At 53.8% G+C, this 26,923-nt stretch overlaps 1 protein-coding gene across 3 annotated transcripts in view; it reads right to left on the reverse strand.

Annotated features, from left to right (window-relative positions):
* TRIM62 (tripartite motif containing 62) overlaps positions 1 to 25,641 on the reverse strand; it is a 31,562-nt gene extending 5,921 nt beyond the window's left edge. Inside the window, exons 1-5 of one of the 3 annotated variants that reach the window (XM_086716369.1) lie at positions 25,541 to 25,641; positions 24,577 to 25,010; positions 12,484 to 12,579; positions 7,367 to 7,623; positions 6,421 to 6,536 (exon numbers count right to left, since the gene is read on the reverse strand). In XM_086716369.1, the coding sequence (XP_086572495.1) occupies positions 6,421 to 6,536; positions 7,367 to 7,623; positions 12,484 to 12,579; positions 24,577 to 24,984 (877 nt within the window). In that variant the 5' untranslated portion in view covers positions 24,985 to 25,010; positions 25,541 to 25,641. Of the gene's footprint in view, positions 1 to 6,420; positions 6,537 to 7,366; positions 7,624 to 12,483; positions 12,580 to 19,582; positions 19,652 to 24,576 lie in introns of those variants that run through there. The other 2 variants (XM_025935339.2, XM_025935340.2) reach the window with 2 other exon arrangements.
* Positions 25,642 to 26,923: the final 1,282 nt, after the last annotated feature.

The following is a 26,923-nucleotide window of genomic DNA, read 5'->3' on the forward strand; positions in this document are numbered from 1 at the left end:
TCATAAACAGAGGTTCTGTCTTCCAAGCCTCCTTCCCACCCTCCCTGAGGAGACGGCTGGCAGGAGTAACAGCCTTCAGACCACAGACAGACCTAGAAGGGGGCCTAGCAACACCTTTTCCCCTCTCTGAGACGTCAGTCCGGGGTGGAGACTGGCAATCCCTCCACCCATCCTTTATCCTTGGGAGAAGTGCCAGACCTCAGCAAAACAAACCAGTCCCCTGGGGTTCACTATAGTACAGATCAGAGCTCTTTTCTAGGTCCTGACACACTGTTTTATAAAAACAAAAAGCAGGTATTGAAGCAGCCCATTTAAGCCTGAGACCTCGAGGTCAAGGGCATTTAGGGCGGGCATGGACTGTGGAGGCCCCAGGAAAATGTCTTCTGGCCATCTTCAACCACACATCACAGGCCCAAGCAGCAGAGAAACCCCCTAGTCAAGTACTATCACTTGGCAGCAGATGGCTGGTTCCTCTTTGTTCTCAAGGACAGTGGCTTGACCCTTCAGAAGCCTGATAGGACAGGAGACGCTGCCAGCTCTTTCCTCTGGCCAGGCCCTTACATAATCCGCTGCCCCAGTTCTCCCACCTCTTTGGCCCCCTCTGCGCCATACTGGCATTCGAGAAACACCCACTGGTTCATGGGAATACCACAGCAGCCCCAGGAGTGCAAATTACCATCCCATTTTCCAGAAGAGGAAACTGAGGCTCCAAGGAGACTTCTCTGAGTTAAGTGGCCTGCTCAGGTTGCCACTTGGGGTGGAAGTAGAGTTGGAACTTGAGTTAAAGCCTTGTCACACCGTGTTCTTTCCTCTGTGTGGCTCCAGAAAGCCTGCTCAGCAAGACTGAGGAACCAACTGATTTGTCATTATAATAATGATAAACAAGTATCAAGTTCTTACTAAGTTCCAGGATTATTATCACAAATAGATAATTTTATTTAATTCTTATCCCTAAGCTGGGAGGTAAATCACATCTTCTCCATCCCTGTTTTACAGAGGAGAAAACTGGCCCAGAGAGGGCAGTGATTTGCCCTGGGCTACACAGCTAGGTGGTGAGCACGCTGGAACCCACAAATGACTGGATTCAGGTGAGCAGGGGGAGGGGCGAGCCGCCCAGAAGAGGCAGATGGTAAAACCAAAGAAGGCGGGCAGTGTCTGGTGTCCTGGGAGCAGAGGCCACCTGGTCTGGTTGGGGAGAAAGTTTGTGCTTGGGGGCAGCAACAATCAGGCCAGGCAGTTGGAGGAGGCTTTCCAATGTTGGCTGAAGGGTGGGACAGGGGGTGGGGGATGGGTAGAGAGTGGAGGTTCCAAAGCAAGGGGAGTGACAGGTGCTAAATGGAGTTCTCAGATGACCCAATAGGAAGCCCAAACTGGAAGCAGGGCAGGCAGGAAGCTGCTAGAATCCATGGGCTAGTTCCCTGGGGGCGCCTGCCCCTCCCATCTGGACATAAAGGGCCTTGGTGCTGGCAGAGGAGCCATAGTGACTTCACAGGCCCTACAGACAAAGGAAGGGGCCTGGCTAACCAGGTCACTGGTCTCTGAACTCCCCAGGGACCGCTATCCTTGGCAGGATGTTCAGGGCACAGGCTACTGCTCCTTCAGCCGCTCTTCCACGCAGTTTTCTCCGGGTCAGTGGTTCTCAACTGGGGCGATTTGCCTCGCAGGGGTCATTGGACAATGTCTGGAGACACTTTTGGTTGTCAAAACTGGGGAGGGGAGCATCTAGTTGGGTAGATACCAGGCATGAATGCTGCTGAACATCCTATCATGCACAGGACAGCCGCCTAAATAAGGAATTATCCAGCTCCAAATGTCAATAGTGCTGATGTTGAGAAACCCTGCTCTGGGGCAACCAGCAAGTTCCCACATCCATTTACTCACTTGTGCGGGAGTTGGGAAGGGGCTAACAGCCCTATTTTACAGAGGAGGAAACTGAGGCTCAGAGGAGAAGTGACTTGTTCAGGATGTGTGGCAAGTTCCGTTCAAAAATACTTACTGAGTACCTACTTTATTCTAGTAGCAGAACTGAGACTCGGATTCATTCATTTCTTTATTTACTTTTCCACAAACATTTACCGTGCTGGCTGCTCTAGGGATCTACAGTGATGAATTAGACCCAGGCCTGACCCTGAGCTAAAAGTCTAGCGACACAGACAGCTACACACACATTGACAAAAGAGTGAGATCAGAAAAGTGCAGGGCTACCTGAAGAAACCCAGGAAGGCTTCCCAGAGGAGGTGTTTATAAACTAAGACATGAAGGGGAGCAGGAGTTAGTCATCAAAGCCTGAGGTTTGTGTAGAGGGCACAAGGGAGCAGCATGTGTGAAAGTGGAGGAGGGAGAATATGGCTCATTTAAGACCTGAAGATGGTTCGGTGTGGCTGAGTATGATGTGGAGGGGAGAATGAGAGAATGGCAGGGCCCAGGTCTTATAGGGCCTGGATTGTCAGGCTGAGGTCCCTGGATTGCCTCTCTAAGCTGTCACAAGGATGCAGCAGGTGGTAACTGAGGCAAATAGAGCTCCTGAGACCAGCCGCCCGAGGGGCTGCCCTGGGTCAATGGTGGGGGACGCGCTTCTTGCCTCCTTGAGTTATGCTGTTTCACCCATGTGTGGCCCTCATCCTGCTGGGTCTCAGTGTGGAGGTCCCTCCACGTCTAGGAGCACATAGAGGCTAGAAGGACCCCAAGAGGATAACCCAGAGTCCCCCCAGTCTGCTGGAAAATGCGCCCTTCCCCAGACTAGGCACAGATCCAGATTTAAGAGTACCAGGAATGGGGTGCCTGGGTGGCTCAGTTGGTTAAGTGTCTGACTTTGGCTCAGGTCATGATCTCACAGTTTGTGAGTTTGAGCCCCACGTCGGGCTGTGTGCTGACAGCTTGGGGCCTGGAGCCTGCTTCAGATTCTGTGTCTCCCTTTCTCTCTGCCCCTCCCCTCCTCACACACTCTCTCTCTCACAAATAAATAATTTGTGTGTGTGTGGGGGGGGTGCGCCTGGGTGGCTCAGTCAGTTAAGCATCCAACTTTGGCTCAGGTCATGATTTCACGGTTTGTGAGTTTGAGCCCCACGTTGGGCTCTGTGCTGATGACTCAGAGCCTGGCACCTGCTTCTGGTTCTGTCTCTGTCTCTGTCTCTCTGTCTCTCTCTTTGCACCTCCCCTGCTTGCAGTCTGCCCCTCTCTCTCAAAAAACAAATAAACATTAAAAAATGTTTTTTAAATATTTTTTTAAAAAATTAATAAAAAAAAAAAAAGTACCAGGAGCTGTCCCTTCACTCCTGGGAAATCAGTATTGATACATCAAGTGTGGTCCTCAGACACCTACAGGGGACCCCCATCTCTGTCCAGCATTCACACGCTCAGTGGTGCCTTCAGCCTCTCTCCATCCCTACCTGGAAGGCCCGATCATGAGCATCCTGGGTTCATTCATGCTCCTCCCCCACTGCCTTTGCCCATGCAGCTCCCCACACTGGGGACGGTCTGGAGGCACCACCAGGCCCCAGCCTTCCCCGAGTGGCAAAGCCATCAGCCTTCAGCGCCCGGTTCAGACATCTGTTCCTAACAGCTCTGTGCCTGCTTTCTCATCTGAAAAAATGAGGATAATAATAGTGCCGACCTCTGAGGGAGGATTCTCCTTTATATCCTTGTCTTACCTCTAAAGGACGTGGTGCCTTTGTAGGTTGTATGATTTCGGGTCCCAGGGTCTACTCACTCTACTAGAAACCTGTTCAGACCTTCTCTCCCAGCAAACCTCCCATTACCTCCTCTCGCCCATCATCATCTCGGCGGATGACCTTGCTTCCTACCTCGCTGGGAAAGGGGAGGCTATGGGCAGAGCGTTCCCTCAAGCTCCCACCGCTGCCCATTTATTCTCCCTCCTCTGGGCTCCTGAAGATGAGCTGTCAGAAGGGGCAGCAGCAGACCCCACTCCTGGCTGTCCCTGCAGCACCTCTCTCTGCCCTGCATCCTCGGTTTTGCCACTGGGTCTTTCTCATCACCCACAGATAGGCTGTTACTTCTCCCACCTTCAACAGCCTCTGCCGCCTTCTCGCTCCTTCCCTTAAATAAAACTCCTTGAAAGCACTGTCTCCACTCGCTCCCCTCCCATTCTCTCTTTTTTTAATTTTTAGAGAGGAGTGCGTGTGCAAGCAAGCATGAGCGAAGGCGGGGCGGGGTGTGGAGAGGGGGGGAATTCCAAGCAGGCTCCACGCTCAGCCTGGAGCCCAATGCAGGGCTCGATCCCACGACCCTGGGATCATGACCTGAGCTGAAATCAAGTTGGATGCTCAGCCAAATCAAATCAACTGACTGAGCCACCCAGATGCCTCATGTCCCTTTCTCTCTCTCGGATAGCTTCCTATCCGGCTTATGCCCCTGTGGCTCCACCAAAGCTCTTGTCACTGAAGACCTCCATGTTGCCAGAGAACAGTCAGTTCCGTGTTCTCTCACTTGGCTTAGCGGCCTTTGTTGCCATTAGCCACTCTCTACTTGGCTTCCAGGACTCACCCAGGTTCCCCTCCCACTTCTCTGGCTGCTCCTTCCTGATCCTCTTGGCTGGGTCTCCCTCCTGTCCCTAACCTCTAGGAGTGCCCCAGGGCTCCAAAGTTTAGAGTGACTTCATCTCTCTTCTCTCCACTCTCACTTTCTAGGTGATCTCACCTAGGCTCATCAAATACTGTCCACGCAATGCCGACACTGCCCTGACCCTTGTCCTGTACTGCACATGTCATCCCAACTGCCTTCTCTACACCTGCACTTGGACATCTCATCGGTACTGCAGACCTCACACGCTTACAGCTCTGTCCTTCCAGGCGCCTCAGCCCAAATCGCTGTAGTTTCCTTGTCTTCTTTCTCCCCCACCCCAGTTCTCTCCCATTCATTAGCAAATCCTGGTGGCTCTCCCTTCAGAATATATCTTAAATCTGATCACTCCTTTCTGCCTCCACTGCCATCACCCTGCTCCAAGCCACCATCACCTGCAGTATTGTGGTAGCCTCCTACCCAGTTTCCCAGCCTCCACCCTCCATCCCCTTCAGTCCGGTCTCAACCCAGCAGCAAGAGGGAGCCGCTAGGAAGTTAAGCTCACGTCACTGCCTGTCCCCAAACCCTCCAACGGCTCCCATCTCACTCAGCGTGAAATCTGAAGTTCTCACGCTGGCCTGTAGGCCCTCACGGGCTGGCCACTGCTGCCTCCCTGACCTCCTCACCTCTACTCTCTTCTACTCTCGCCACATGAGTCTCCTCACTGTTCCTTGTACATGTCAGGCTTGCTCCGCCTCAGGGCCTTCGTACTTGCTATCCCCACCGCCAGGAACACTCTTCCCTCAGAAACCTGCATGGATCACTCTCCTTCTTCCTTCAGGCCTTTACTTCTTCTTTTTTTTTTTTTTTTTTTCAGTATTTATTTATTTTTGAGAGAAAGTCGGGGAAGTGAGAGAGAGAAAGAATGGGCAGAGAGAGAGAGGGAGAGAGACAGAATCCCAAGCAGGCTCCGCACTGTCAGTGCAGAGCTCAATGTGGGACTCAACTCCACAAACTGTGAGATCACGACCTGAGTTGAAATCAAGAGTCACGGGGCGCCTGGGTGGCTCAGTCGGTTAAGCGTCCGACTTTGGCTCAGGTCATGATCTCGCAGTCTGTGAGTTCGAGCCCCGCGTCAGGCTCTGTGCTGACAGCTCAGAGCCTGGAGCCTGTTTCAGATTCTGTGTCTCCCTCTCTCTGACCCTCCCCCGTTCAGGCTCTGTCTCTCTCTGTCTCAAAAATAAATAAACATTAAAAAAAAAAATTAAAAAAAAAAAAAATCAAGAGTCAGACGCCCAACTGAGTGAGCCTCCCAGCTGCCCCCAGGCCTTTACTTCTATGCTTCCTTCTTGGTGAGGTCTTCTAACTGGGTCCTCCACCTAAAATCTCTATCCTACCTCAACATCCCCTCGCTCCCTTCCTTATCTTTTATCCTTATCTAATGAACTATGGATTTTACTTATTTACTTTTATTTTCTCTCTCCTTATGATATAAGATCCACAAAAGCAGGGACCTTTTGCCTGTGTTGCTTACGGCTACATCTCCAACACTTAGACTAGCACCTGGTGTGAAGTAGGGGGTTTGATATGTGCTGAATGTATAGGATGGATGAATGAACTGTCCAACGCCTCAGTCTCTTCATCTGGAGAATGGATACACTAATGGAACCGACCTCATGGTTGTAGGAGGACTCGCTGAGCTGAGTGATTACGCAGGTGCCCAGCACGAGCCCTGGAACACAGCAGGTGCTCAGCAAGAAATTCTTCTCATCCCTCTGCCCTGCCCCCAGGCTGTGATTAGAGCAGGCAGCTGGGCTGGGATGTAACCCCCCTTTAGCTCCTGCCCAGGATAACCCTTGCCTCTTTGTTGGCCCTGTTGGTAACTGGCAGGAAGGGCCTTACCTGGGTGGATGTCCTGGAACAGGGACTTCCAGATGGTGTACTGCAGGGGGCCTGTGTACTTGGAGGTCGGGAAGTCTTCATAAGTCAGATTGGTCTCATGGATTTTCCCTTTAAGCCTGGAAGGAAAGCAGGAGAGCAGGCTGCATTGGGGGGCCGGATTTCTGTCCCAACACACGGGGGGGGGGGGCCCACAGCCACCTTCAGGGCAGCTGACAGGGAGCAAGGCCGTGTATTTAAAGTCTGCCAGCCCTAGGTTCAAGTGCCTGCTTGTGCCACTTCCTACCTCTCCTAGCCTCAGTTTCCTTATCTTTAAAATGGGTGCTATGATAGCACCTGCCTCCTAGGCTTGTGGTGGGGATTACATGGCGCCATGTATGTACAATGCTTATCACCGTGCTTGGCTCACGGTCAACACCAAATACGTGATGTTAACTGTCAGTATTGATCATCAACAGACCGATAATTAAGTGTTATTATTTCTAATGGTGGCGATGGGACAAGAGAGACCTGGAGTTGAATCCTGGCTCTGTCATATACTAGATGAGGGGCCTCGGCCAATTGACGTAGCTTCTCTGTGCCTGTTTCTACACGTGTGAAATGGAGATGACAGCAAGGGAGCTAATAGGATTATAATAATATAAATATTATTTATTATCAATAATATCAATGTTATTATAAAGACTATAATATATACTTGTACTATAACATAAGTAACATTGTACTGTAAGTAATATTCTATGATTCTACTTATTACATATAGAACAATAGAAACACATAAAGCCTTAGACCAGGCTCTGGCACACAGCCAATGCCCCGTAACTGTCTGATGAAGATGTGAGTGAATGAATTCTCTGCTAACCACCCCATCTGCCTCCAGGGCCATCTCCCCACACAGGCTGGGGACGGGATGCCCGTCTGGGGAAGGCAGCCCGTGGCGGGCACGTACCGCTCGGACAGGGAGGCCACCCCAGCCAGGAAGGTGTGTCGGTCGGTTTCGGCCAGCCGCTCCTGCAGGATCTGGGCCCCCTCCTGCACCTTGCGCAGCTGCTGGCTGTAACGCTGGACTTTCTGCTCAATGTCGGTTAGCGTGCGGGCCGTGTCGGCCTCCAGCTCCTCCAGCATGGCCTTCTGCCGCTCGCGCAGTAGCCGGTGCAGCCGCTCGAAGGCCTCACCGATGGTGGTCCGCAAGCTTTTGGTGGAAGACTGTGGGGACAGTCATCAGGGGTTATGCCAAGGGGAGCAGATGGGGTGACCCCTGGGAGAGAGGAGGAAACCGAGAACCTTGGCACGGCGAGAGGAAAGGGCGGGGAAGGGCACACTCCGTGGTGGGAACGGCACCTGTTAAAGTGCAATGGCATGTCAGGCTGGCATGGCCGGGGATGGCACACACTTCCACGTGCCCATCAGGACACTCATAAAGTGCTCTGGGTGAGACACTGAGGCTTGCACTAGAGGGGCTGCAGGCTTGAAAGACATTTGGGGAGAGTCTCTTTAGCCCTGGTGACTGACAGTCTGGCTGTAGTTGTACGGGAAAGAAAGGTGTGAGGATGATGCCCAGATTTCTGGCTTGGGGGTGGGAGGGACAGAGAAGCTGGGGGAGAACAGGGGGGCAGGAAAAGACGCTGAGTTCAGTCCAGGATACAGTGAGGTCTTTCTTTAAAAAAAAAAAAAAAATCACTCAGGGGTGCCTGGTTGGCTTAGTCAGTACAGCATAAGACTCTTGATCTCAGGGTCGTGAGTTCAAGCCCCATGTTGGGCATGGAGTCTTAAAAACAAACAAACAAACAAACAATCAAATTAAAATTTAAAACATCACGCATGGGGTTCAAGCAAAGACGACAAGGAGATCACGGATGGCAGAGAGCTTTATAACCTGCAATGTGCCGGGCAAACCTTGGCGGTCGCTCATCCTTGAGACCCCCTGGCTGAAAAACAAGAGCTGGAGGCGAAAGCCATGATCACAGGAGGCAAGACTGGACTTGCACATTTCTCTGTTCCCGCGGGCATTGGCAGGCCCAGGAGGGGCCTGAGCGGTGCAGGGCGCGGGCTTTGGTAGCCGCCAGCCTGGGTGAGAATCCCAGCTCTGGGTCTCTAGCTGTGGAAACCTCGGTTGCCTAATGTCTCTGAGCCTCTTTTCTTCTCTGCGAAAGGGGTAACGCAACCACGTCGCAGGGTTCTGGTGAAGACTAAGCGAGGGCACGTTCACAAAATGCACGCCATTGTCTGAAGTGCAGAAGAAGAGCCTGGCTATTAAAGGGGATCCATTCTAACAGGCACACCCTAAAAGTCTTCACTGAGAGATGGCTTCTGAGCTGGGGCCCGAAGGAGGGGCAGGATGTCAACCGGGGGTGCGGGGAGCAGCCGGAGTCAGGACAACGCGGGGTACAGAAGTGTGGCCGGGCAGCAGCAGCGTGTGGGACCTGCCTCTGCAATTTTACTTTGTGGGATTCTGGCTGGGAGTTCACAGAGTCAGAGACCCCGCTGTGTTCAGTGCCCAGGGCTCTGTGGGAGGTTCAACAAAGGCTCAATTAGGGCCAGTTCCCTCCTGTCGCGGCAGCAGGAAGAAGTGCTGGCAGTGGGCCAGCCTCCCCGCGCATGCCCACCCAGAGCGCCAGGCAGACAAAGGGGGCGGGGGAGAAGCTGGGGATGAACAGCCAGGCTGCTTGTGGCCTCCCTGAGCCCCTTCCTGCACCCTGAGGCTTCTGTGCGGGTCACGGCGGGGGTGACGGGGCCTGCCCTTCCTGCGTCATCTGCTGCTGCCCTCCAAGGACCCCCAAATCCCACGGCCACCCCTTCCGGCTCCTTCTCAACCCCTCTATGACAGTGTTTGGTGCACTGGCCCCCCTCTACCGGCGGCAGGTTCTGGTTTGCCTCCCACCTCTATGGCCGCTCTCTCTGGGACGGCTCCTTCCATTCTCACCTACATGGCCTCCTTCCTGTTTGACCCCATGGCTTTGAGGATGGCTCCCGTGTCCTTAGCCATGGTCTTGAGTGTCTCCTGAGCACCACATTCATCCTTCCACCTGCCTCAACTACACATACTCCTGGGATCCCACAGCCCATCCAACTCTCTCGGTCCGCAAGTCAACTCTGGGTCTTTGGCAACAAATTCACTGCCAGAGTGATCCTTCTGATGTGCAAAGTGGGTCAAAGCCAATGTTGTGTTTAGGAACATTTCTTGGCTCCTTGATAACTAGTAAAACACTCGATTCCTTAGCCTGGCATTCAGAGTCCTCAATCTGACCCCAGCTCACCTCTCTAGTGCCACTGCATTGTAATTACACCTGCCTAGAATGGGCCCCGCCCCCAACAAACTCTTTATTCAACAGGCAAACAAACTCCTACTCATCCTGCAAGAACCAGCTCGAAAGCTACCTCCTCGGTGACATCCTCCCTAACTTTTTCAGGCAGTGAAATAGTCAAATGTCTCCAGAGCATTTTGTAAATATTCCTAATACACAGTCTCACATTTTATGTGGCTCCAGCTAGTGGATGAACCCCCCAGGGGTAGGAATGACGTCTTTTTCAGCCTTGCGCTTCCTGTGCCCATCCCAGGGCCTGGCACAGGCTGGCAGTCAGAACCTGCTTGAGAGGTGAAGGGGGAAGAGTCTTGCCAAAAGTTGCTCTGCAGAGGTGAGTGCAGACTCTGTCTTCTTTTTAGGGTACGGGCTAGTGTCTCCAGGACGAAAGAAGATGGGTAGGAAAAAGGGAGACAGGCAGGGAGAGGTCAGCTCAAAAGAACAACATCGGAGTGACAGCCAGCCACCACACATGATTCAAGGCTGTCCCTGAAAGGTCCTCCCCCCTCCCAGCCTACCTGTCCTATTGACCACAAAGCCATAGATCTTGCTGAGGACACCCCCGCACACGCCTGGAATATGCCAGAACTAGGTTCTGACAAAACTGGACAGTAAGCTGCCAACTAGCCACTTACTAGCTGTGATGCCTTAGGCTTGTTCCTCAACCTCTCTGTGCCTCAGTTTCCTTGCCAATAAAATGGAGATAACATTCCTCCATCAAAAATTGCCTCCCCCCCAACCCCCCGCACACACTCACTTGTTCTACAACTACTTATTGTGTGTGGGAGGCACTGTGCTAGGTTCTGGGGAGTCCCGCTGTCATAGAGATGACATTCCGTGGGGTTCAGTGAAACAATGAATGGGAAACACAATTACCCGCACAGAGAAAGGTTCCACTCAACCGGTGTGCCCCGTTTATTCTAGTTTCTTTCTAGGGCAGAGCCACCCCCACCCCACCCCCAGTCCCTTTGGTGCTGTGGCTGGGAAAGTAGCCCCTACCCCAGCCAGCCACATCCCTGGGAATCCACTGGGGCTTGGAGGAATTGGGGCTGCTTCAGAAAAATACCCTGCCAAGAATGCGTCACTTGGTCAGGACCGACCAAAGAAAACACTGGGCCTGGGGAGGGAGATCAGACAGGCCCTCAGGCTGGGCCACTGGAGGGGCAAGCTCTGCAGGAAAGCCGAGTCAGGCACCAGGTGAAATATGACCTCCAAAGCATCCATAGGCATTTCTTGTATAAACACCCCAGTCCAGACAGGAAGCAGGGCTGGGGGAACTGGAGGGGGAGCTGGCCCCACAGGACCCCCCAGAGGTAGACAGATGGACAGGAAAGCAGGGGAGGAAAAGGTCAGTGGAGAAAAACAATGGGGAGTGGAGAGAAGAGATTGCTGGGGGGAAAACCAGACCATAATATTCCGCTCTCATTCACACAGAGGCTTCCATTAGCTTCTTTTCACCTGAGAGGTGCTGAACCACCGGACAGATGGGGAAACTGAGGCTGTGGGAGGCAAATAGGCTAGAGTCCTCTAACTGTTCTCATCTGTTGCCTGCTGAGGGTCCTGCCTGCAGGCAGTCCAGAATGTTCTCTGAAGAAATGTTTGTCATGACCTTCCCAAGACCCCACACGGGTTGGTGGCCAAGCTGAGGCACAGATCTGGATCTCCAATGGCCTCTCCGGGCCCCAGGCTGACCCCTCAGAGGCCCAGAAAATTCCTAAGGCTCTGCTCCAGCTGCTGCCGGCAGCTGCACCCCTGCTAGTGAGTGGGGCCAGGCTGAAATCACTGTAGAGGTTAGCAGCTGGGCCTGGGCCCCCAGTTTTTGGTCCCAGAAAGGGCAGAAATCAAAGCAAGCCTTGTGCCGTTGGTGAGACATCTGTGGGGGGAACTCAGAGGGAGCCCACGGGATCTAGAACTTCAGGGCTGCGAAGACCTTGGCAGAGTCTCCATTGTACAGATGGGAAGACTGGGGGCCCAGGAGAGTATGCAGTTTAGCCAAAGTCACACAGTGAGTTAGTGGCTGGATCAGAATCCAGGGCCTCCTTCTCAGGTCAAGAAGAAGCCTTTCTTTTCAAACCACCGCAGCCAGAGACTAGAGGGTTTGGCCCACTGTCCGAGTTTAAGAGGGGGGATGATACAAAGGCTGGGTCACAAATCATCAGGAGGGCTTCGAGGGCACATACTCAGGGTTGGCTCCTCTGGCAATGCGCCAGCATGGTTTTGTTTTTTTAATATTTATTTACTTGAGAGAGAGAGAGACAGAGACTGATCACAAGCGGGGGAGGGGTAGAGAGAGACGGAGACACAGAATCCGAAGCCCCAGTTGGGGCTCAAGCCCACTCACCATGAGATCACGACCTCAACCCAAGTGGGAGCCTTAACCAACTGAGCCACCCAGGTGCCCCTGGGTGGGCGTGTTTAATAAGGCGAGAGGAAAAAGAGACCAGGTACATTCTCCCAGCCCTGCAGGACTGGGAGTTCTCCTGAGGGTCCCTGGTCCCACCTCACCTTCCACCCAGGGCAGGAAGGGAGAAAGAGCCCCACCCTTAAAGCCAGGCACCAGCCCAAATCATTGCCCTCAGTCCTGGGAATGGGTCCTGTCCCGTTTACATTCAGGTGAGCCCCAGCCTCCGTTCCACACCCCCCACCCCAGCCCCTCTCAGAATACGGTTGGCACCTTTACGCCCCGCCCCCTCTTCCTAGACGGCCCCGCCCCCACGCCCCGCCCACCCCGCAGGACCCGCCCCTGCGCCCAGGCCTGGCTCACCTTGGTTTCTGCCAACTGTCGCTTGAGCAGCTGCAGCGCCTCCGTGTGCTCCCGCTCGCTGTCCTGAAGGGCCTGAAGCTGCTCCTTCAGCTCCCTCTGGAACAACACGAGGCGGGGATGGGTGACCCAGAGCCGGGGCCGACCGCCGTCGCGCTCCCCAGACCTGGCCCAACATCCTCCTCCCCGCACAGCTCAGTAACCCCCAAGTCTCCCAATATCCAGGCTGCTTTCATCTTCCCATCTCTCATCTGGAGTTTTGCAACAGCCGCCTCCCTAGCCATCCTAGGAGCTTGTGGTCTTCCTGCCTCCAACCCGCCTCCACATACATTCTGCCCCAGCCTGATTTGCCGGCAGACACTCCCCGCTTAGAATCCTCCCGTGGGTACCAAGGCCCGCTGTTACGGCTAACGCGTCCAGTGTGGGCTAGGCGCTGTCCTCAGTCCTTTGCTTGCATTGGGTCATTTAATCCTCGGAATGACACAGAGGTAGGCACTATTAGCCCCATTTTTTGACGTTAAAATTGGTACCGAGAGGTCAAGAAACTGGCCTGAAAGCATGCAGCTAAGCAGGTAAGGGTAAAGCCATAATTGGAACTCAAGCAGTCTGGTTCTGGAGACCATCATCTCGAGATGAAGTGACACGTCTTCCATAGTGATGACGCCCGTGACAAACAGCGACAAAAAATCCATGAAACACAACATCTCAAAACTTCAGATAAGGACAGGATCAGCAGTACTGACTTTTCCTTTGCCTCAGGTTCCAGGATAGCTCAGCACGACACTGCTAGTGATCTGGTTTTTTGTTTAAAATGTTGATATTTTGTTCATCATGGGGCTTTTTGCTTTCATGTTGATTTTTTAAAAAATTGCATTAAGTCTTCTCCATCTCGATCACTGAGTTTGGGGGTGACTGCTTCGATGTCGCGCCTCACGCTAGTCCCATGGCTGTCTCCACTGCCCTTCTCCCCTCACTCCCATCTGGCCAAAGCGGCCTTCTTCCTGCTGCTCCATCATATGCTGGTCTCAGCCTCCTGACTCCGCCCTTGCTACCTCCTCTGGCCAGTGCACTCAGATTTTCTGGTGCCCGTCCCTTTGTGTCATTAACATAACAGCTCAGAGGCCACCTCCTCAGAGAGGTCTTGCCTGGCCACCCCACGTACAGCATCATCCCCTACACCCACATCCTGTTATGTGGTCTTCCTAGCACTTTCTGCTGCCCAAGATGCTTTTGCTCACTTATTCGACAGTGTGTTACTGCTTGTCTCCTCCACAGAATGTGACTGTCATGAGGGCAGGAGTCTTGTCCAGCTTGTTGTATCCCCGGTGTTTGGAAGAGTTTTCAGCACACAGTAGGGCCTCAATACATATTTGTCAAATGAATGAATGTGGTTTGAGGTGCGCATCCCCAGTACAGGTCCAGCTGTCTGCATTTATTGGGCATTTAGCCCATTGTATCGTAACTAGTCCTCCTGTCTGTCCCTAGTGCATCCCCATATTAGCCCAAGTCCAACGGGGGGGCCCTTACCATTCCCCGCTCTATTACCCCCTGCGTGCATCAACAGCCCAACACTAAGATGGGGCTCAAGGAAGTTTGCTTTGTGGATGAAAGCCTCTGAGCAGGGCCCAGTTTTCCCAGTCACCTTGCACTGCGAGCGATGCCAGGGAGCTGACTTACCTGTTCACCCTCACCTCCCTCCACTCACTCAGCTCATTGCCCTCAGAAAACATCTAGTCCCACTAATTTTACAGACTAGGTAGCAACATGGGAAGATGATCATGATGCCTCTCTAAAGGAAGAAAGCAGAAAACAAAATTACCTTTGCTTCCTATCCCTTATTCACGTGACAAATATTTGAGCAACTACTATATCCAGGCACTGTTGAGGCACGGGGGATACAGCAGAGAACAAGACAGACAGTCCATGCCCACAGGGCTCCTCCAGTGTAGCGGGGGAGAGAGATAATTAGCAAGGGAAATAACAAAACAACCAGGTAATTAAGGAATATGGTCTGTACTCTAGAGAAAATAAAGCAGCGTGGGACGGCAGGGCGGTGGGGGGCAGGGGGGAGCTGGGGTAGGGTGGTCAGGCAAGGCTTTTCTCCTCTGAGCTGCCACCTGAGATGACACACAGCCACAAGGTGGGGAAGAGCCAGCCTCGGAAACAGCAGTTGGACAGGAAGCCAGGAGCGGCCTGGGCTGTGATGGCAGAAAGCTCACACAGAACATAATGGCTGGCACTCGGGTAAAGACGAAGTCGCAAGCTGAAACCAGAGGGGTAGGAGGAGGAAGGAGCCTGGGTCCCTGATGACTGTGGGGTGCACTGCTCAGTGATGAGCTAGGAAGCTGCCCCCCCCCCAAAAAAAGCCCCTGATTTATAGTGTTGGCCAATTTCTGTGGTGTAAATACTCCCACCAAAGCCGATTTCAAGGGATCAATGTGAGGTCACCAGGCACAGTCAGCTTACAGGCACTAGAGCAAGCTGGCTCCAGCACACCGCTGCCCCGGGGGCCTTTCCTCCAGGCACGTTTTATGGGAGAGAGAAGCACAAGAGAGAAGCAGCATACCATCTAATTGCAGCTGCTTAGTCAGGTGTCTGTTACGAATGGCCAAGAGTCATTCCTAACAGGTCCATGCGCAACTGAGTCATTGGAGCAGACAAATCTCATTCACCTAAGTGCGAAGAATGATCGCTCCTTGGGCCCTTCCTGACAGCCCCGGGTCTGGCCGGCTTGGGATGTGGCTAACACGCAGATAATCGGAGGGATGAGCCGGGTACGCCGATCCCCTGCCTTGGTGTCCTCATGGCTTCACTTAAGACTCGGGTCCACATGAGACTCAGCTCCCCAAGCGGCTTCTCAGAGTCTCAGAAAACTGCTCTGGAGGCAGAGTTGCTCACATTGCGTAGAGCACCCCAGGAACTTGGACAAATCACTCCCTGCTTCCAGGGCTGAGGAACAAGGGGAACAGGCCTGCCCCTTCCTCCTGGACCCCAGGACAACGGAACGCTCCTTTGCCCATTCCAAACCTGTGCGGAGGCCTCCTTGGGCCCACATGGTGCTGTGGCAGCAACAGGCAGAGGGATGAGGGTCAAGTCCCAACCCATGATGCCTCAGGAGGGTGCACATGAGTTGGGGGAAGACAGGGACACACACGTTACCATGGCAGAGAATGCTGGAATAGGGTTAGGAGAGACCAAACTTGCTGCTCTTCCCATGGGCCCATCTCAGTGAAGGCCGCCCCCACCCCCACTGCCATCCAAGCGAGAAATGAAGGTGTCATCCTTGCCACTGTCCACCAACCGATGCGATCAGTCATCAGGTTTGGCTTGCAATCTGTTCTCTCCTCTCTACACCCACTGCGTCTGGTTTGGTTTTCACCCCTGCCTTTCTGGACTGTGACCCTAGGCTCTTCTCTGCCCCTGCATTCTCCAAGTGCCCCTGGAGTGACTGCTATACGGGACAGATCTGTCCATGCTTCTCCCCCATACCCCACTGCAGGATTTCCATGTTGTCTGGGAAGACGGGCACAGAGCCCGAGCATGGCACTCAAGGCCTTCACCACTGGCTCCAACTTCTTCTCCAGCCTTATCTCTCAGTCTTGCTCTACACTGTCCAATACAGCAGCCACTTGCCACGTGTAGCTATTAAAATGAAAATGATTTGAAATTACATAAACCTGAAACTCAGTTCCTCAGTTGCACGGAGGTATTGGGTTGCCCATTTTCAAGTGCTCAATAGCCACATGTCACCAGTGGCTACTGTCTCAGCACAGATGCGGAGCACCAGGAACCATCTGGCCAAACCCTCCGGATTTCTTTAACAGGAAACTGAGGTCCGAGGAAAAGGACTGACTGACCCATGGCCACACAGCTTGACAGAGGAGAACCAACCAGAAAACTGACTGCCAGCAGAAGTGAGACAGAAAACAGGAAGCTGTTGATAAACTCTTGAGTGGTAGGACTATAGCTCTGGAGAAGGGCAGAGGCGAGGTTTGGGCTCACAGGGCACAGGTCACCTAATTCTCACAACAACCTCATGAGGTTCGTGCCTTTATCATCTCTGTCTCATGGAGGGGGAAATAGAGGCACACAGAGGTCAGACAGCCTGCCTAAGGTCACATGGCCCCACTTCCAAATCTGTAAAGTGCAGCTTAATACCAGTGCCGGCTCTGTGGTCGGGAGGATTTGGTCACTTAATTCATAACCTGACAGGACGCACAGGATGTACTCAGTCACTCTTCGTTGTTGTCACTCTCATCATAATCATCCCAATTACATGTGAAATAGGGAGTCAGAACTGGCAGAGCGGCCAGGAGAGGGTTTATTATTTCTGATGGAAAGCCCAGGGAAGATGGACAGATGGGCAGGGTTCCTTCAGATCTCCTGGGTGGGGCCTGAGCATCCCAGGTGGAGAGACTAGTCGGGTAGGGGCACCCCTGGTGGTGTGCAGGAAGTCGGTGGGGGGGGCAGTTGGGGATGATGGGAGCTAGGTGTGGACAGGTGGGTGGAGTCACGAGCTGGAAAGGCCAGCGGGGCTCGCTGGGGCCCGAGTAGGAGGGGGAGGAGTCCTTGAGGGTCAGCTTGGGGGAGGTGGACTCTGAAGGCCCCATCAGAGCAGGGGGGAGTCAGGAGGGACAAACGTCAGAGGGCAGAGCCACATCTCTGTACCCCTTCCACTGGACAGGGAGCAGAGTCAGGGCTGGTGGACAATTATGCAAATGTCAGCTGAGAGGCTCTGGGCTCCCACAGGTTTGGAGAGGCCAGGACTGGGGCAGCAACTGTGGGGAGGATAGAGAGCCAGGGCTCATATGCTCCCAAGGCCAGACCTCCCCTCCCGTGGGGTCACCCCAGCCTAGAAAACAAAGCTGCTGCCGGAAGCCGTCTCCTTTCGGCTTCAGGGACTTTTCTCACCCCTGTCACCCAGCCGAGCTGCCCAGTGGAGACAACATGAGCTCTGGAATCAGAAAAACCTGAAGTTTGAATCCCGGCTGTGTGACCTTAGGCAGATCACCTCTTCCGCTCTCAGGGCCCACTTCTCAGAGCCTAATACGTCAAATGGGGATCAGAGCCACTGGGCCAGGGTGGTGTCAGCACAAGCAGGTGCCCAGGTCCCTCCCCTCCTCTGAGCTCCGGTATTGCTGCCTCTCCTGCTGTGACCCAAGGACGCCAGAAATCTTAACATGGCAAACTGAACTTGCCTCTCCTTTTTCCTCTCCCCCATCCCTCCCCTATGCCTAGAACCCCTGGTGCTCTTGTTCTCCTGACAGCTCTGAACTCTTGTATGTCCTCTCTCTTTGAGCTCCGGCCCTCCCGGTCCAACCAACCAACCCAACCGACCGCAGTCTCTCTCAAGGCTTTCTGGCCTGCTCCTCCTGCCCCCAAGCTCTCCAGGTCCTCCAACTGCACACTGCCCATAATGCAGACCTGACCAGGCCCCAGCGGCCAGCTCAAACCTGTTCCTGGCTCCCTAGCATCTCGAGAACAAGTCCAAGCTCCTTGGAGTGGGGGATGGTGGCCCGCTCCTTTCTGAGCCGGGCAAACCTCACTCTCCCATTCTGGCCTCGCCCCATACACCCTTCCCTCCAACCACAGCTAACCACCTGCTCGCCTCCGTGCCTGTCCCTGGTCTGAGACCCTGAGTCCGAGTTCCAGTTGCAGCCACACTTATTGGTTATGTGGCAGTAGACCCAGTTTCTGAGCCTTGGTTTCCTCACTTGTATAACAGGGCACTCACAGGGTTGCTCTGATTAAGTGACCGTGCCAGCCAAAGCACTGAACCTGCCCCTGGCACTCTGCACCCAGGCGATGGTGGCCGTGGGTGTGTTTATTCCTTCTGTCTGTAATGTCTTCTCTGATCTCAGGACTCCGCTCAACTGTCAGCTTCACAGAGGCCTGGACAACTCTCCGTGACAGCCAGAGGAGCCTGGGACGTGACCTCGAAGCTTATAGGCCTGTCTCCCAGAACCACAGAGGGGACAGCTCTCTCCTGGGCCCGGCATGGGGCCTGGCCCTCAGTTGCCCCCAGCAGGAGGGATGACGGGAGGAATTATTGAATGCATCCCTGAATTCAAGATGGAACCCCTCTCTAAACCCTCCACACCCATCCCAAGTGTCCAAGCGGAGCTCAAAGTCCAGAGGGTAAATGATGCCGTGTAAATACTGGACTGAGTCTGGGAAGCAGTCAGCGTCCCCTTCTGTAAGGCAGGGGGAGGATGGAGCTGGGTGGTTTCTGAGGCCCTTCCCCACTCGGGTGCTCCCTGAGGCAGTTAGGATGTCGGTGAGGAGGGTGAGCTCTGAGCCAGACAGACCGGAGCCTGAGTCCCGGCTCGTGGCTCCCACTTGCGTCCGTCTCGCGTCCTCCCACACCCGCTCCATCTTGGGCAAGACACTGCCCCTCTCAGCTTCCATGTCTTCATCTGTGAAACGGTGCTTGGCCCCAGTCCCACACAGGGAGGAGGGAAAGGAAAAAGGAGTTGATGTCCATAATAGCACCTGGCACACAACAAGTGCCTGACGAACTTTGGCTAGTGGTTTTTTAGAGTTGTTCTTATTTCCATTGTTGTCACTCCCTACCAGATCCTTTGCTTTCTGTAAAATAAATGTCCTGCCCTTCCCCCTCCCCCCCCCCCCCCCCCCAATTCAAGTTTCTACACTGTGGCCTGTGCCTAGCCAAGGTGTCCTGGATGAACAAGGCATTCCTGGAGGCCCACAGACACCTGTGAGGAGGGAAGCAGAGATGCCAACAGCAAGCCTTGGGTTTGACTCGCGGCCAGCCTCGCCCCCGTGGAGGCTGCTGTCTGTACATAAATCCTGTCCTCTCCTGGGAAAAGTAATGGCAGAGGCTGCTTCCCCAGGACACAAACACCCTGTCCGTGGCACAAAATAAAGTGACTTCGCATCTGTTACCTGCTTGGGTAGACAGCAACTCTCTCTCCCTCTTTGCACGTCAAGTGGACGGTCTGGGTCTTACTCTCCCACATTGGGAAAGGATGAGAGAAGGCAGTACTTCCGTTCAGCTGGAAGAAGCTGGAGCCAGGATTTGAACCCAGTCCCCTGACCCTGCTTTTTGTCCCCCTGTGGCTGCATCTCTGGGTCACCACGCCCAGCTTATCAGGGCTCCCATCCAAGGCTGATCCAGCACCGTCTCCTTTGGCATGACAGAGGCCTTGGGAAAGGCTCCAGTGGTCACATGAGGCCTGGAGGGGGTGGCTGGGACTGAATGCGATCCCTTCTCTGGAGGCATGGGAGCTGAGGTCTCAGGCCAGAGAGCCAGATGCACGTCTGACCAAGATGACATCCAGCCACCTGCCCTCGGTGCATCAGCTGGCACAGTGTCCTTAGCCTGACCCTGTGTTGACTACTTGAAATACAAAGACAGGCAGTGTCGGGGGGGGGGGGGGGGGACAACTACCTGGCCCTCAGAGGCAGCTTGGAAGCCATGAGTGGCCCAGTCAGACTGGCTTCTAATCCTGCCTCTGCCATTTCCCAGCTGGGTGACTGAACGAGGCCCTGAATTCCTCTGAACCTGTTTGTTTATCTGTAAAAGCAGCAAATTACAGCACCCACTTGACGGGGTGTTTTGAAGATTAAATGAGGTAATATAACAAAAGTGCTTAGTATAGTCCCAGGCAGTGGGCTAGGGCCCAATGAGTATTGGCTGAGAAGCCCCAGACCCTTCTGAGATGGGGATCCCTCCCTCCCTTTTGCTCTGCGGTCCAGTGCTTAGCAGTGAAAAGAAAAAAAGGGGGGGGACGCATGTACACATGTATACACACACTCACGTGCTATTCACACAATAAAAATTCTGAAGAATTACAAAGCAGTCCTAATCATGCTTTTCCATAGGGTGAGACTATGGGGGGACTTTAACTTTTACATTATATAACTCTGTTTATTGTGTTAATTTTACAATCAGATACAATAAAGATATCTAAAAATGGTTGTGTACTACTCTGTGCCAGGCACAGTATCAGGCACTTTTGATCCCTCACCCTTAGAGCACCCTTCCCAGGAAGGCCATATTATCCCCATGTTATAGATGAGCAGGTGGAGGCTTAGAGAAGTGAAGTGACCTGACCAAGGACACAGAGCTCATCAACGATGATGCCAGGATCTGACCCCAGTATTGGAATCAAGTTCAAAGCAATTCTGCTTGGCAGGTCAGGGAAAGCTTCACAGAGGACGTGATCTCTGAGCTGAGCCTCGAAAGCCGATTAGGGCTTCTCTAGGTCAGGGTTCTCAACCAGGGATGATTTTGACCCCAGGGGACATTTGATAAAGTCTGGAGACATTTTTGGTTGTCACAGCATGGTAGGGGGTGGGAGGATGGGGGGGGGGGGAGTGCTACTGGCATCCAGTGGTTAGAGGCCAGGGATACTCCTGCACATCCTGCAGTGCACAAGATTGCCTTGCACACAAAGACTTATCTGGCCCCAAATGTCAATAGTGCAGAGTATGACCTAACGTGCTAGAGCTGTCATTTATTGAGTGCTTACTATGTGCTGAATGCAGTACTAAGTTCTTGCAAATGTCATCTTATTTAATCCATCCCCACTGCTGTCAATGAGGGATGGTAAATAACTTTTCTGAGTTCCCACTGCCAGAAAATGGTAGCACCAGGATTGAAGCTGCCCAAGTACAAAGCCAGAGTTCTTAACCTTTCTGCTCTGCTACCTCCAGGATTTATAATAAACGTAAAAGCTCCAGGCCAACCGCTAGGTGGGATGTGAGGAGAGTCCAGCTGAGCCCAGGCACAGCCTCCTCTGGCCTCTGGCCTTGGGCAAAGTCCCCTCCCTCCTCCTCGGCCAGCCGTTTCTCCATCTGTCAAGTGAGGGCTGCACCAAAAGATCTCCAAGGCCCTGGCAGCTCTGAGTCAGTTAGTTTCCAGGAGAGGGGCCCAAGCCCTGGTTCTAGAAACCGTGGGACAGAACCACCAGCAGATGGGAGAGGAGAGGGTGTGCCGGGTAGGCTCAGCTTCATTCCCAGCAGACAAATAACGAATGAGCCCCACTTCCCCACAAGGAGAGAGAGGCAGGTGGGGTGGGGAGTGGCCCAAACCTCCCCCAGGAGCTAACCTCTCCAGTGGGCAGGGATGTTTCTCTGCCACCTTCTTGCCAAGCCCAAAGGAGGCACCAAAGCAAGGCCTCCTTCTCTCGCAAGGAAGGCAGGTCTGGACATTTGCCCAGCTGGGTACATGAGTTCTCTCAGGTAGAAGGAGAAGGGATGGGAATGCATGCTGACCCAGCCCCTGCCCTGTGCCAAGCATTGCAAACAGCAGGCCTACCTCAGGTCAGCCTCCTAAAATCCTGGTAGGAAAGAATCACTGTGACCCCATTGTACCGGCCAGAGCATCAAGGCTTACATGAAGGGACTTGTCGAGTCACACACTGGCAGTGCTGAAGGAAGGTTTGGAACCCAAGACTATCTGACCGCAGGACAGTACATACTAGAAGGTAGGTGAGTGGCCCTCCTGTTCTTTTCACCCAGGAGTAAAAGTGTTTCACTAACATTTGCAGAAAAGATATATTTAATTTCTCCTGCATTCCCCAGGACATGGAATAGACTGCAAAAAACCAAAACACAATAGTTCTGACTTCTTGGTTTGCAAACAGAGGAACCCAGGCTCAGAAGGCAGAGGGCTCTCCAGTGAGAAAGTCAGAGAGAGGAGAGGCTGAGTGATGGAGGAGGAATCTGGCCTGGGGCAGGCTGAGCTTTCTAGTCTGGCTCTCATTGCCTGATAGTGTAGCTTTGGGGAAGTTACATTAACCTCTCCGGACCTCAGTCTCCATATCTATTATAAGGATGAGGTTGGACAGATAGTTTCAAACAGACTCCCTTCAAACCCCACAACCTGCACCAAGCTATGTCAAAGGTTCTCTCCTCCGTTTATGGGACCTCGCAGATGGAGAGGTGGGGCTACAAGGGCCTGGCACAAAAGACTCTGGAGGTGGAGGGCCCATGCCAGCCTGTGCAAGCTCCCAGAGCCCCCAACTCTTGCTCTCCATCCTCACAGAGCCAGACTGGGAGGGAGTCAGTAATGGTTTGGGGATGAAAGGAACAGGGCGGGGAGGGTGGTAAACATGGGACCATTTCTCCTAGGCCAAGGGTCATCCATGGGTATCTACTAAGTGCAGGTTGACTTACAGAGACTTATGTACAAGCATAGGGGGAGGGGGCTTCCTACAACATAGGGGAAAGTAGTTATTTAATTCCTGCTTAAGCATCTCAAGGGTCAGGGAGCTCAGTCTCCGCCAAGTTATCCCACTGCATATTCAAAAAATGTTTGAGTGAAAAATCTTCTGCTTCTAAAAGCTCCACAGTCTGGGCCAGCTCAGGCCAGAATTAGTCATTTATTATTCAAACTTTACTGATATGTATTGATGTGCCAGGCTTTGGGGCCATAGATATGATGAATAAGAGACTTCCCCTGCTCTTTGGGAACTGTGTGCTAGACTGGTCAAGGCCAAAGAAACGGGACTGCAGGATTGAAACAGTTTAGGTTGAGAAGATTCTAGGCTTCCAGGCTGAAATAAGCTTGGGTGCCATTTTATTAAACACAGTAAAATGGGTATGTTTGCTACAAGATTTCTCCAAAACCTTTAATATGCAAAGTGTACATGAAGAATCCTTCAAGGGAGGTAGAGATAATATACTATATTTTCCCAGTATAGCTGATCTTGGAACACTACTTTTTTTTTTTTTTTTTTTTTTTAAATTTTTTTTTTCAACGTTTTTATTTATTTATGGGACAGACAGAGACAGAGCATGAACGGGGGAGGGGCAGAGAGAGAGGGAGACACAGAATCGGAAACAGGCTCCAGGCTCCGAGCCATCAGCCCAGAGCCTGACGCGGGGCTCGAACTCACGGACCGTGAGATCGTGACCTGGCTGAAGTCGGACGCTTAACCGACTGCGCCACCCAGGCGCCCCAGAACACTACTTTTTAAAACATCATACTTATTAACAGAAGATATTTACAGAAATGTAGCTCTAATGCAATTTTTTTCCCCTCTTTTGGCTGGGGGAGCTTGGGAAGGCTTACACAGAAAGGACATTTGAGCAGGGCTTTGAGAGTTGAATAGGAGTTGGTCTGTTTCGATGGGAAGGTTTGAGAGAGATCAGTTATAGTCTTAGGCTGACTGAACTCAGGTTACCCCTGCATATACTGTTTCATTTAGTCTTCAAAGGTCTTGATGAGGCCAAGGAGGTCATCAAAAGCTCTTGGAGACTCCTAGAGGTCCATCCCCCTCCCTTTTCTTGAATCACCTCACCTTAGGGTCTTATTTTCCAAATCTTGAGTCTTAAGTCCTGTTCCCACTGTCAACCTGGCCCCTGGTTTAAACCCAAAATAGTTCTTACAGTATCTGGACTTGATCCCATCTTTAACCCCTCAGACACCTTGGCCTAGCCAAACTCATCCTCTTGGAACCCAAACTCATCCTCTCAGAAGTTTGGGGATGACCATAACTTAGGCTCTCTCTCAGATTTAACTCTGACTTGCCCAGCACAATTTAGTCCTGGTACTGTCCCCTAAGGTCTTGGTGCACACCTGATTGAGTCTTGCCCCATTGTGCCCCAAGTCGGTCCCTCAGCTACTCCAAATAGTCCTGACCCATTCCCGGATGGCAGTCCCGCCCCCTGTCTAGCCCATTCCCATCTGTTTGTCCCGAAGCATTCATTTGTGGTCCCTGCTTCCAGGTCCAGGCCGCATGGGCCCTGACAGTGGCCCTGCTCTTGCCCAGCTCTGATCCTTCCCCGTCCCCAACCTTGCCCTGAGCCCGTACGTGGGCCAGCTCTGATCTCATTTGTCCCAGCCGTAACACCCTGTGGGTGACCTCTCCCCAACCACGGACCCACCCCCACCTAGAGTCTGTCTCAGATCCCTCCGGGTGCAGAGGGCCCTAGGCCCCGCCTCCAACAGTCCGCCCTCTCGCCGCGGCCCCGCCCCGTTCCCGTCCCGTCCTAATTCTGATAGGGCCCTGACCCTGCCGGCGGCCCCGCCCCGTGACAATTCCGACTTGGCCCAGCCCTAACCCCGCCCCCGGCCCGGCCCTGGCCCCGCCCCCGCCCCCGCCCCCGGCCGGCCGGGCTGCTCACCTGCAACTCCTCGAAGGCATCATCGATGCCGGTGACCTGGTGCTGCTCGTGCAGCGCGGGCTCGTCGCAGAAGAAGCAGAGCAGCGCGCGGTCCGTGAGGCAGAAGAGCTTGACCTTGTCGTGCGCCTGGCAGGGTCGCGCGGCGCGGCGCGCGTTGAGGATGGCGTCCAGCGGGAAGGCGCTGTAGCGCTCCACGATGTTGGCCAGCTTGAGGCTGGGCGCGAGCGCGGGCTCGGCGAACGTGCGCCGGCACTCGGGGCAGTCGCGGGCGCCCTGCGCCTCCTGCCTCACCCAGTGCTCGGTGATGCAGCGGCGGCAGAAGTAGTGCTCGCAGCCCAGGCTCACCGGGTCCTGGTAGATGCTCAGACAGATGGAGCAGAGCAGCTCGTCCTTGAGGCTGCACGCCATGGCGCTGGGGGCGGCGGAGAGGGGCCCTGAGATGCAGGGGGGCTGCTGAGAGAGCGCGGCGCTGTCAGGGGCAGCACCGAGAGATGGGTGGGGGGAGCAGGTGGCGAGAGGCAGGAGTAACAGCCACAAGAGAAGGAAGGGGGCCTGTCCGGGAGGGAGGGGGGCACGCGAAGAAGAGGTGCAGGGTAGACACTAGCCGGCGTGCGAGTCCAGAAAGGTGGTCTCGAGGTAGTGGGTGACTCGGAGCGATGGGTGCTGGAGGGTGGGGGTCGTAGGTGTATGAGGGAAGGGGCTCTGGCAAGGAGGTTCTAGAGGAAAGGACAGTCTGAAAGGGTGGGCGCTGGGAGAAGAGGATCCAGGAGGGGGCGGAGGCCTTAGGGGGGCTGAAATCCCGGGATGGGTGCAGTGGGGGGAGGGGGAGAAGCTGGGATGGGGAATTCTGGGGAAGGGGGAAGCCAGCTGCGCCGCGGCTGTGCGTGGCAGAGGAGAAGAGGGGTGCGAGCACGCTCAGCTGCCCGATCCCGGCCCCAAGACCCTGCCCGGCGTTGCCCCTTACCCTGCCGGCTCAGCGGCCACTGCTCCGGTCCGAGCGCAGCCTCTCAACCCGGAACCAGCCGTGCGCGAGCTGCCGGCGGCAGTGACTCCCTCCCCGCCCCCGCGGGCCGGGCCCGGGCGACTCCGCCCCTGCGGCGGGCGGGGGAGAGGAGAGGCGGGGCCAGGCCTCCAGCCTGCGGACCCCCTCCCCGCCCCCACTGTTCCCCTACTCCCCCGGGGACCGAAACCCAGCTGTTCCTTCAGGATCCGCTCACGGAACAAGAGGCACGTCTCGCTTAGGGTCCCTGCGGCGGGTGAGGACAGCTAATTTAAGAGGATAACGAGTAAACAAGGAGCATCTTTCTGGATCATCGACTTGAAGATTTGGGAAAAATAATATGTTTTATTAAAACAAACAAGGATATGTTTATCATGTAATCTCTATAGAACACAACTTTTGCATAAAACGTAAAGATACACTCGAGAGAAATGCCCTGCTTGCTTAGAGCAAGTTCAACATTTCCTCGTCACTTTCTTAAGGAGTGCTTGGAGGAGCTGGCTACTGTCTGACCCAGTGAGTTGCCTCCATTCAGCAAACATTTCCGGAGTGCTATATTTGTGTGTGTGTGTGTGTGTGTGTGTGTGTGTGTGTGTGCGCGCGCGCGCGCGCGCGCGCCGCGGGTGGGGGAGAGGGTGGAGCTGGAGAGAAGGAGAGAGTAATAGGAGACCTTATCTTGTATGCCAGATGGAGAGGGGATAAGGGATTTCTAGATAGAGGAGACAGGCTATGCAAAAGCACAGAGGCGTGAAAAGAGAGGCACTTTGAGGCAAGTGCATGTAGTTCTGCAGTGTTGCGGTTGGAGAGGGGAAGGCAACGAGTGGAGGGTGTTGAGGGTCATGGTAAAGGGCTTCCTGAAGGCATTGAACTTTCAAGTAGGGGCATGACTTGGTCTGATGTAGGTGTCAAGGAGTCAAGGAGATGCCCGCAGCAAGGTGAAGAAGGCAGGGACTCTTTCGGATCTGTCTGCACATGCGCAGTGCTTGGTACACGGTAAAGGTGTGTAGCTGAATGACAGCAGTAAGATTGTCGACTGCAGGAAGAGAGACTGGCCCCAGTTAGGTCACTGTTGTCATAGTGCCTGCAGGAGACCTGAACTGGGGCCATGACATTGGGGAAGGAGAGAAGACTATAGGGTATTGAGAGTATAGACACTATGGAATTTAGTAATGGAGCATGGCTCCCCACTTTCTGCCTTCTCCAGAAAAGGCTTCACTGGAGTTAAACTTCGTTGAGGTACAATTTAAGAAACAGTTTGAATTTACCTCTCTGCTGTTTACATTACGTTCCCTCCCTCACACGACCACCTACCCGGTCCGGTGTCTCCATCATTGCCAGAAACAAGTT

The sequence above is a fragment of the Puma concolor genome, chromosome C1, assembly GCF_028749965.1.
Source record: "Puma concolor isolate L17-30 chromosome C1, mPumCon1.1.hap2, whole genome shotgun sequence".
Lineage (NCBI taxonomy): Eukaryota > Metazoa > Chordata > Mammalia > Carnivora > Felidae > Puma > Puma concolor.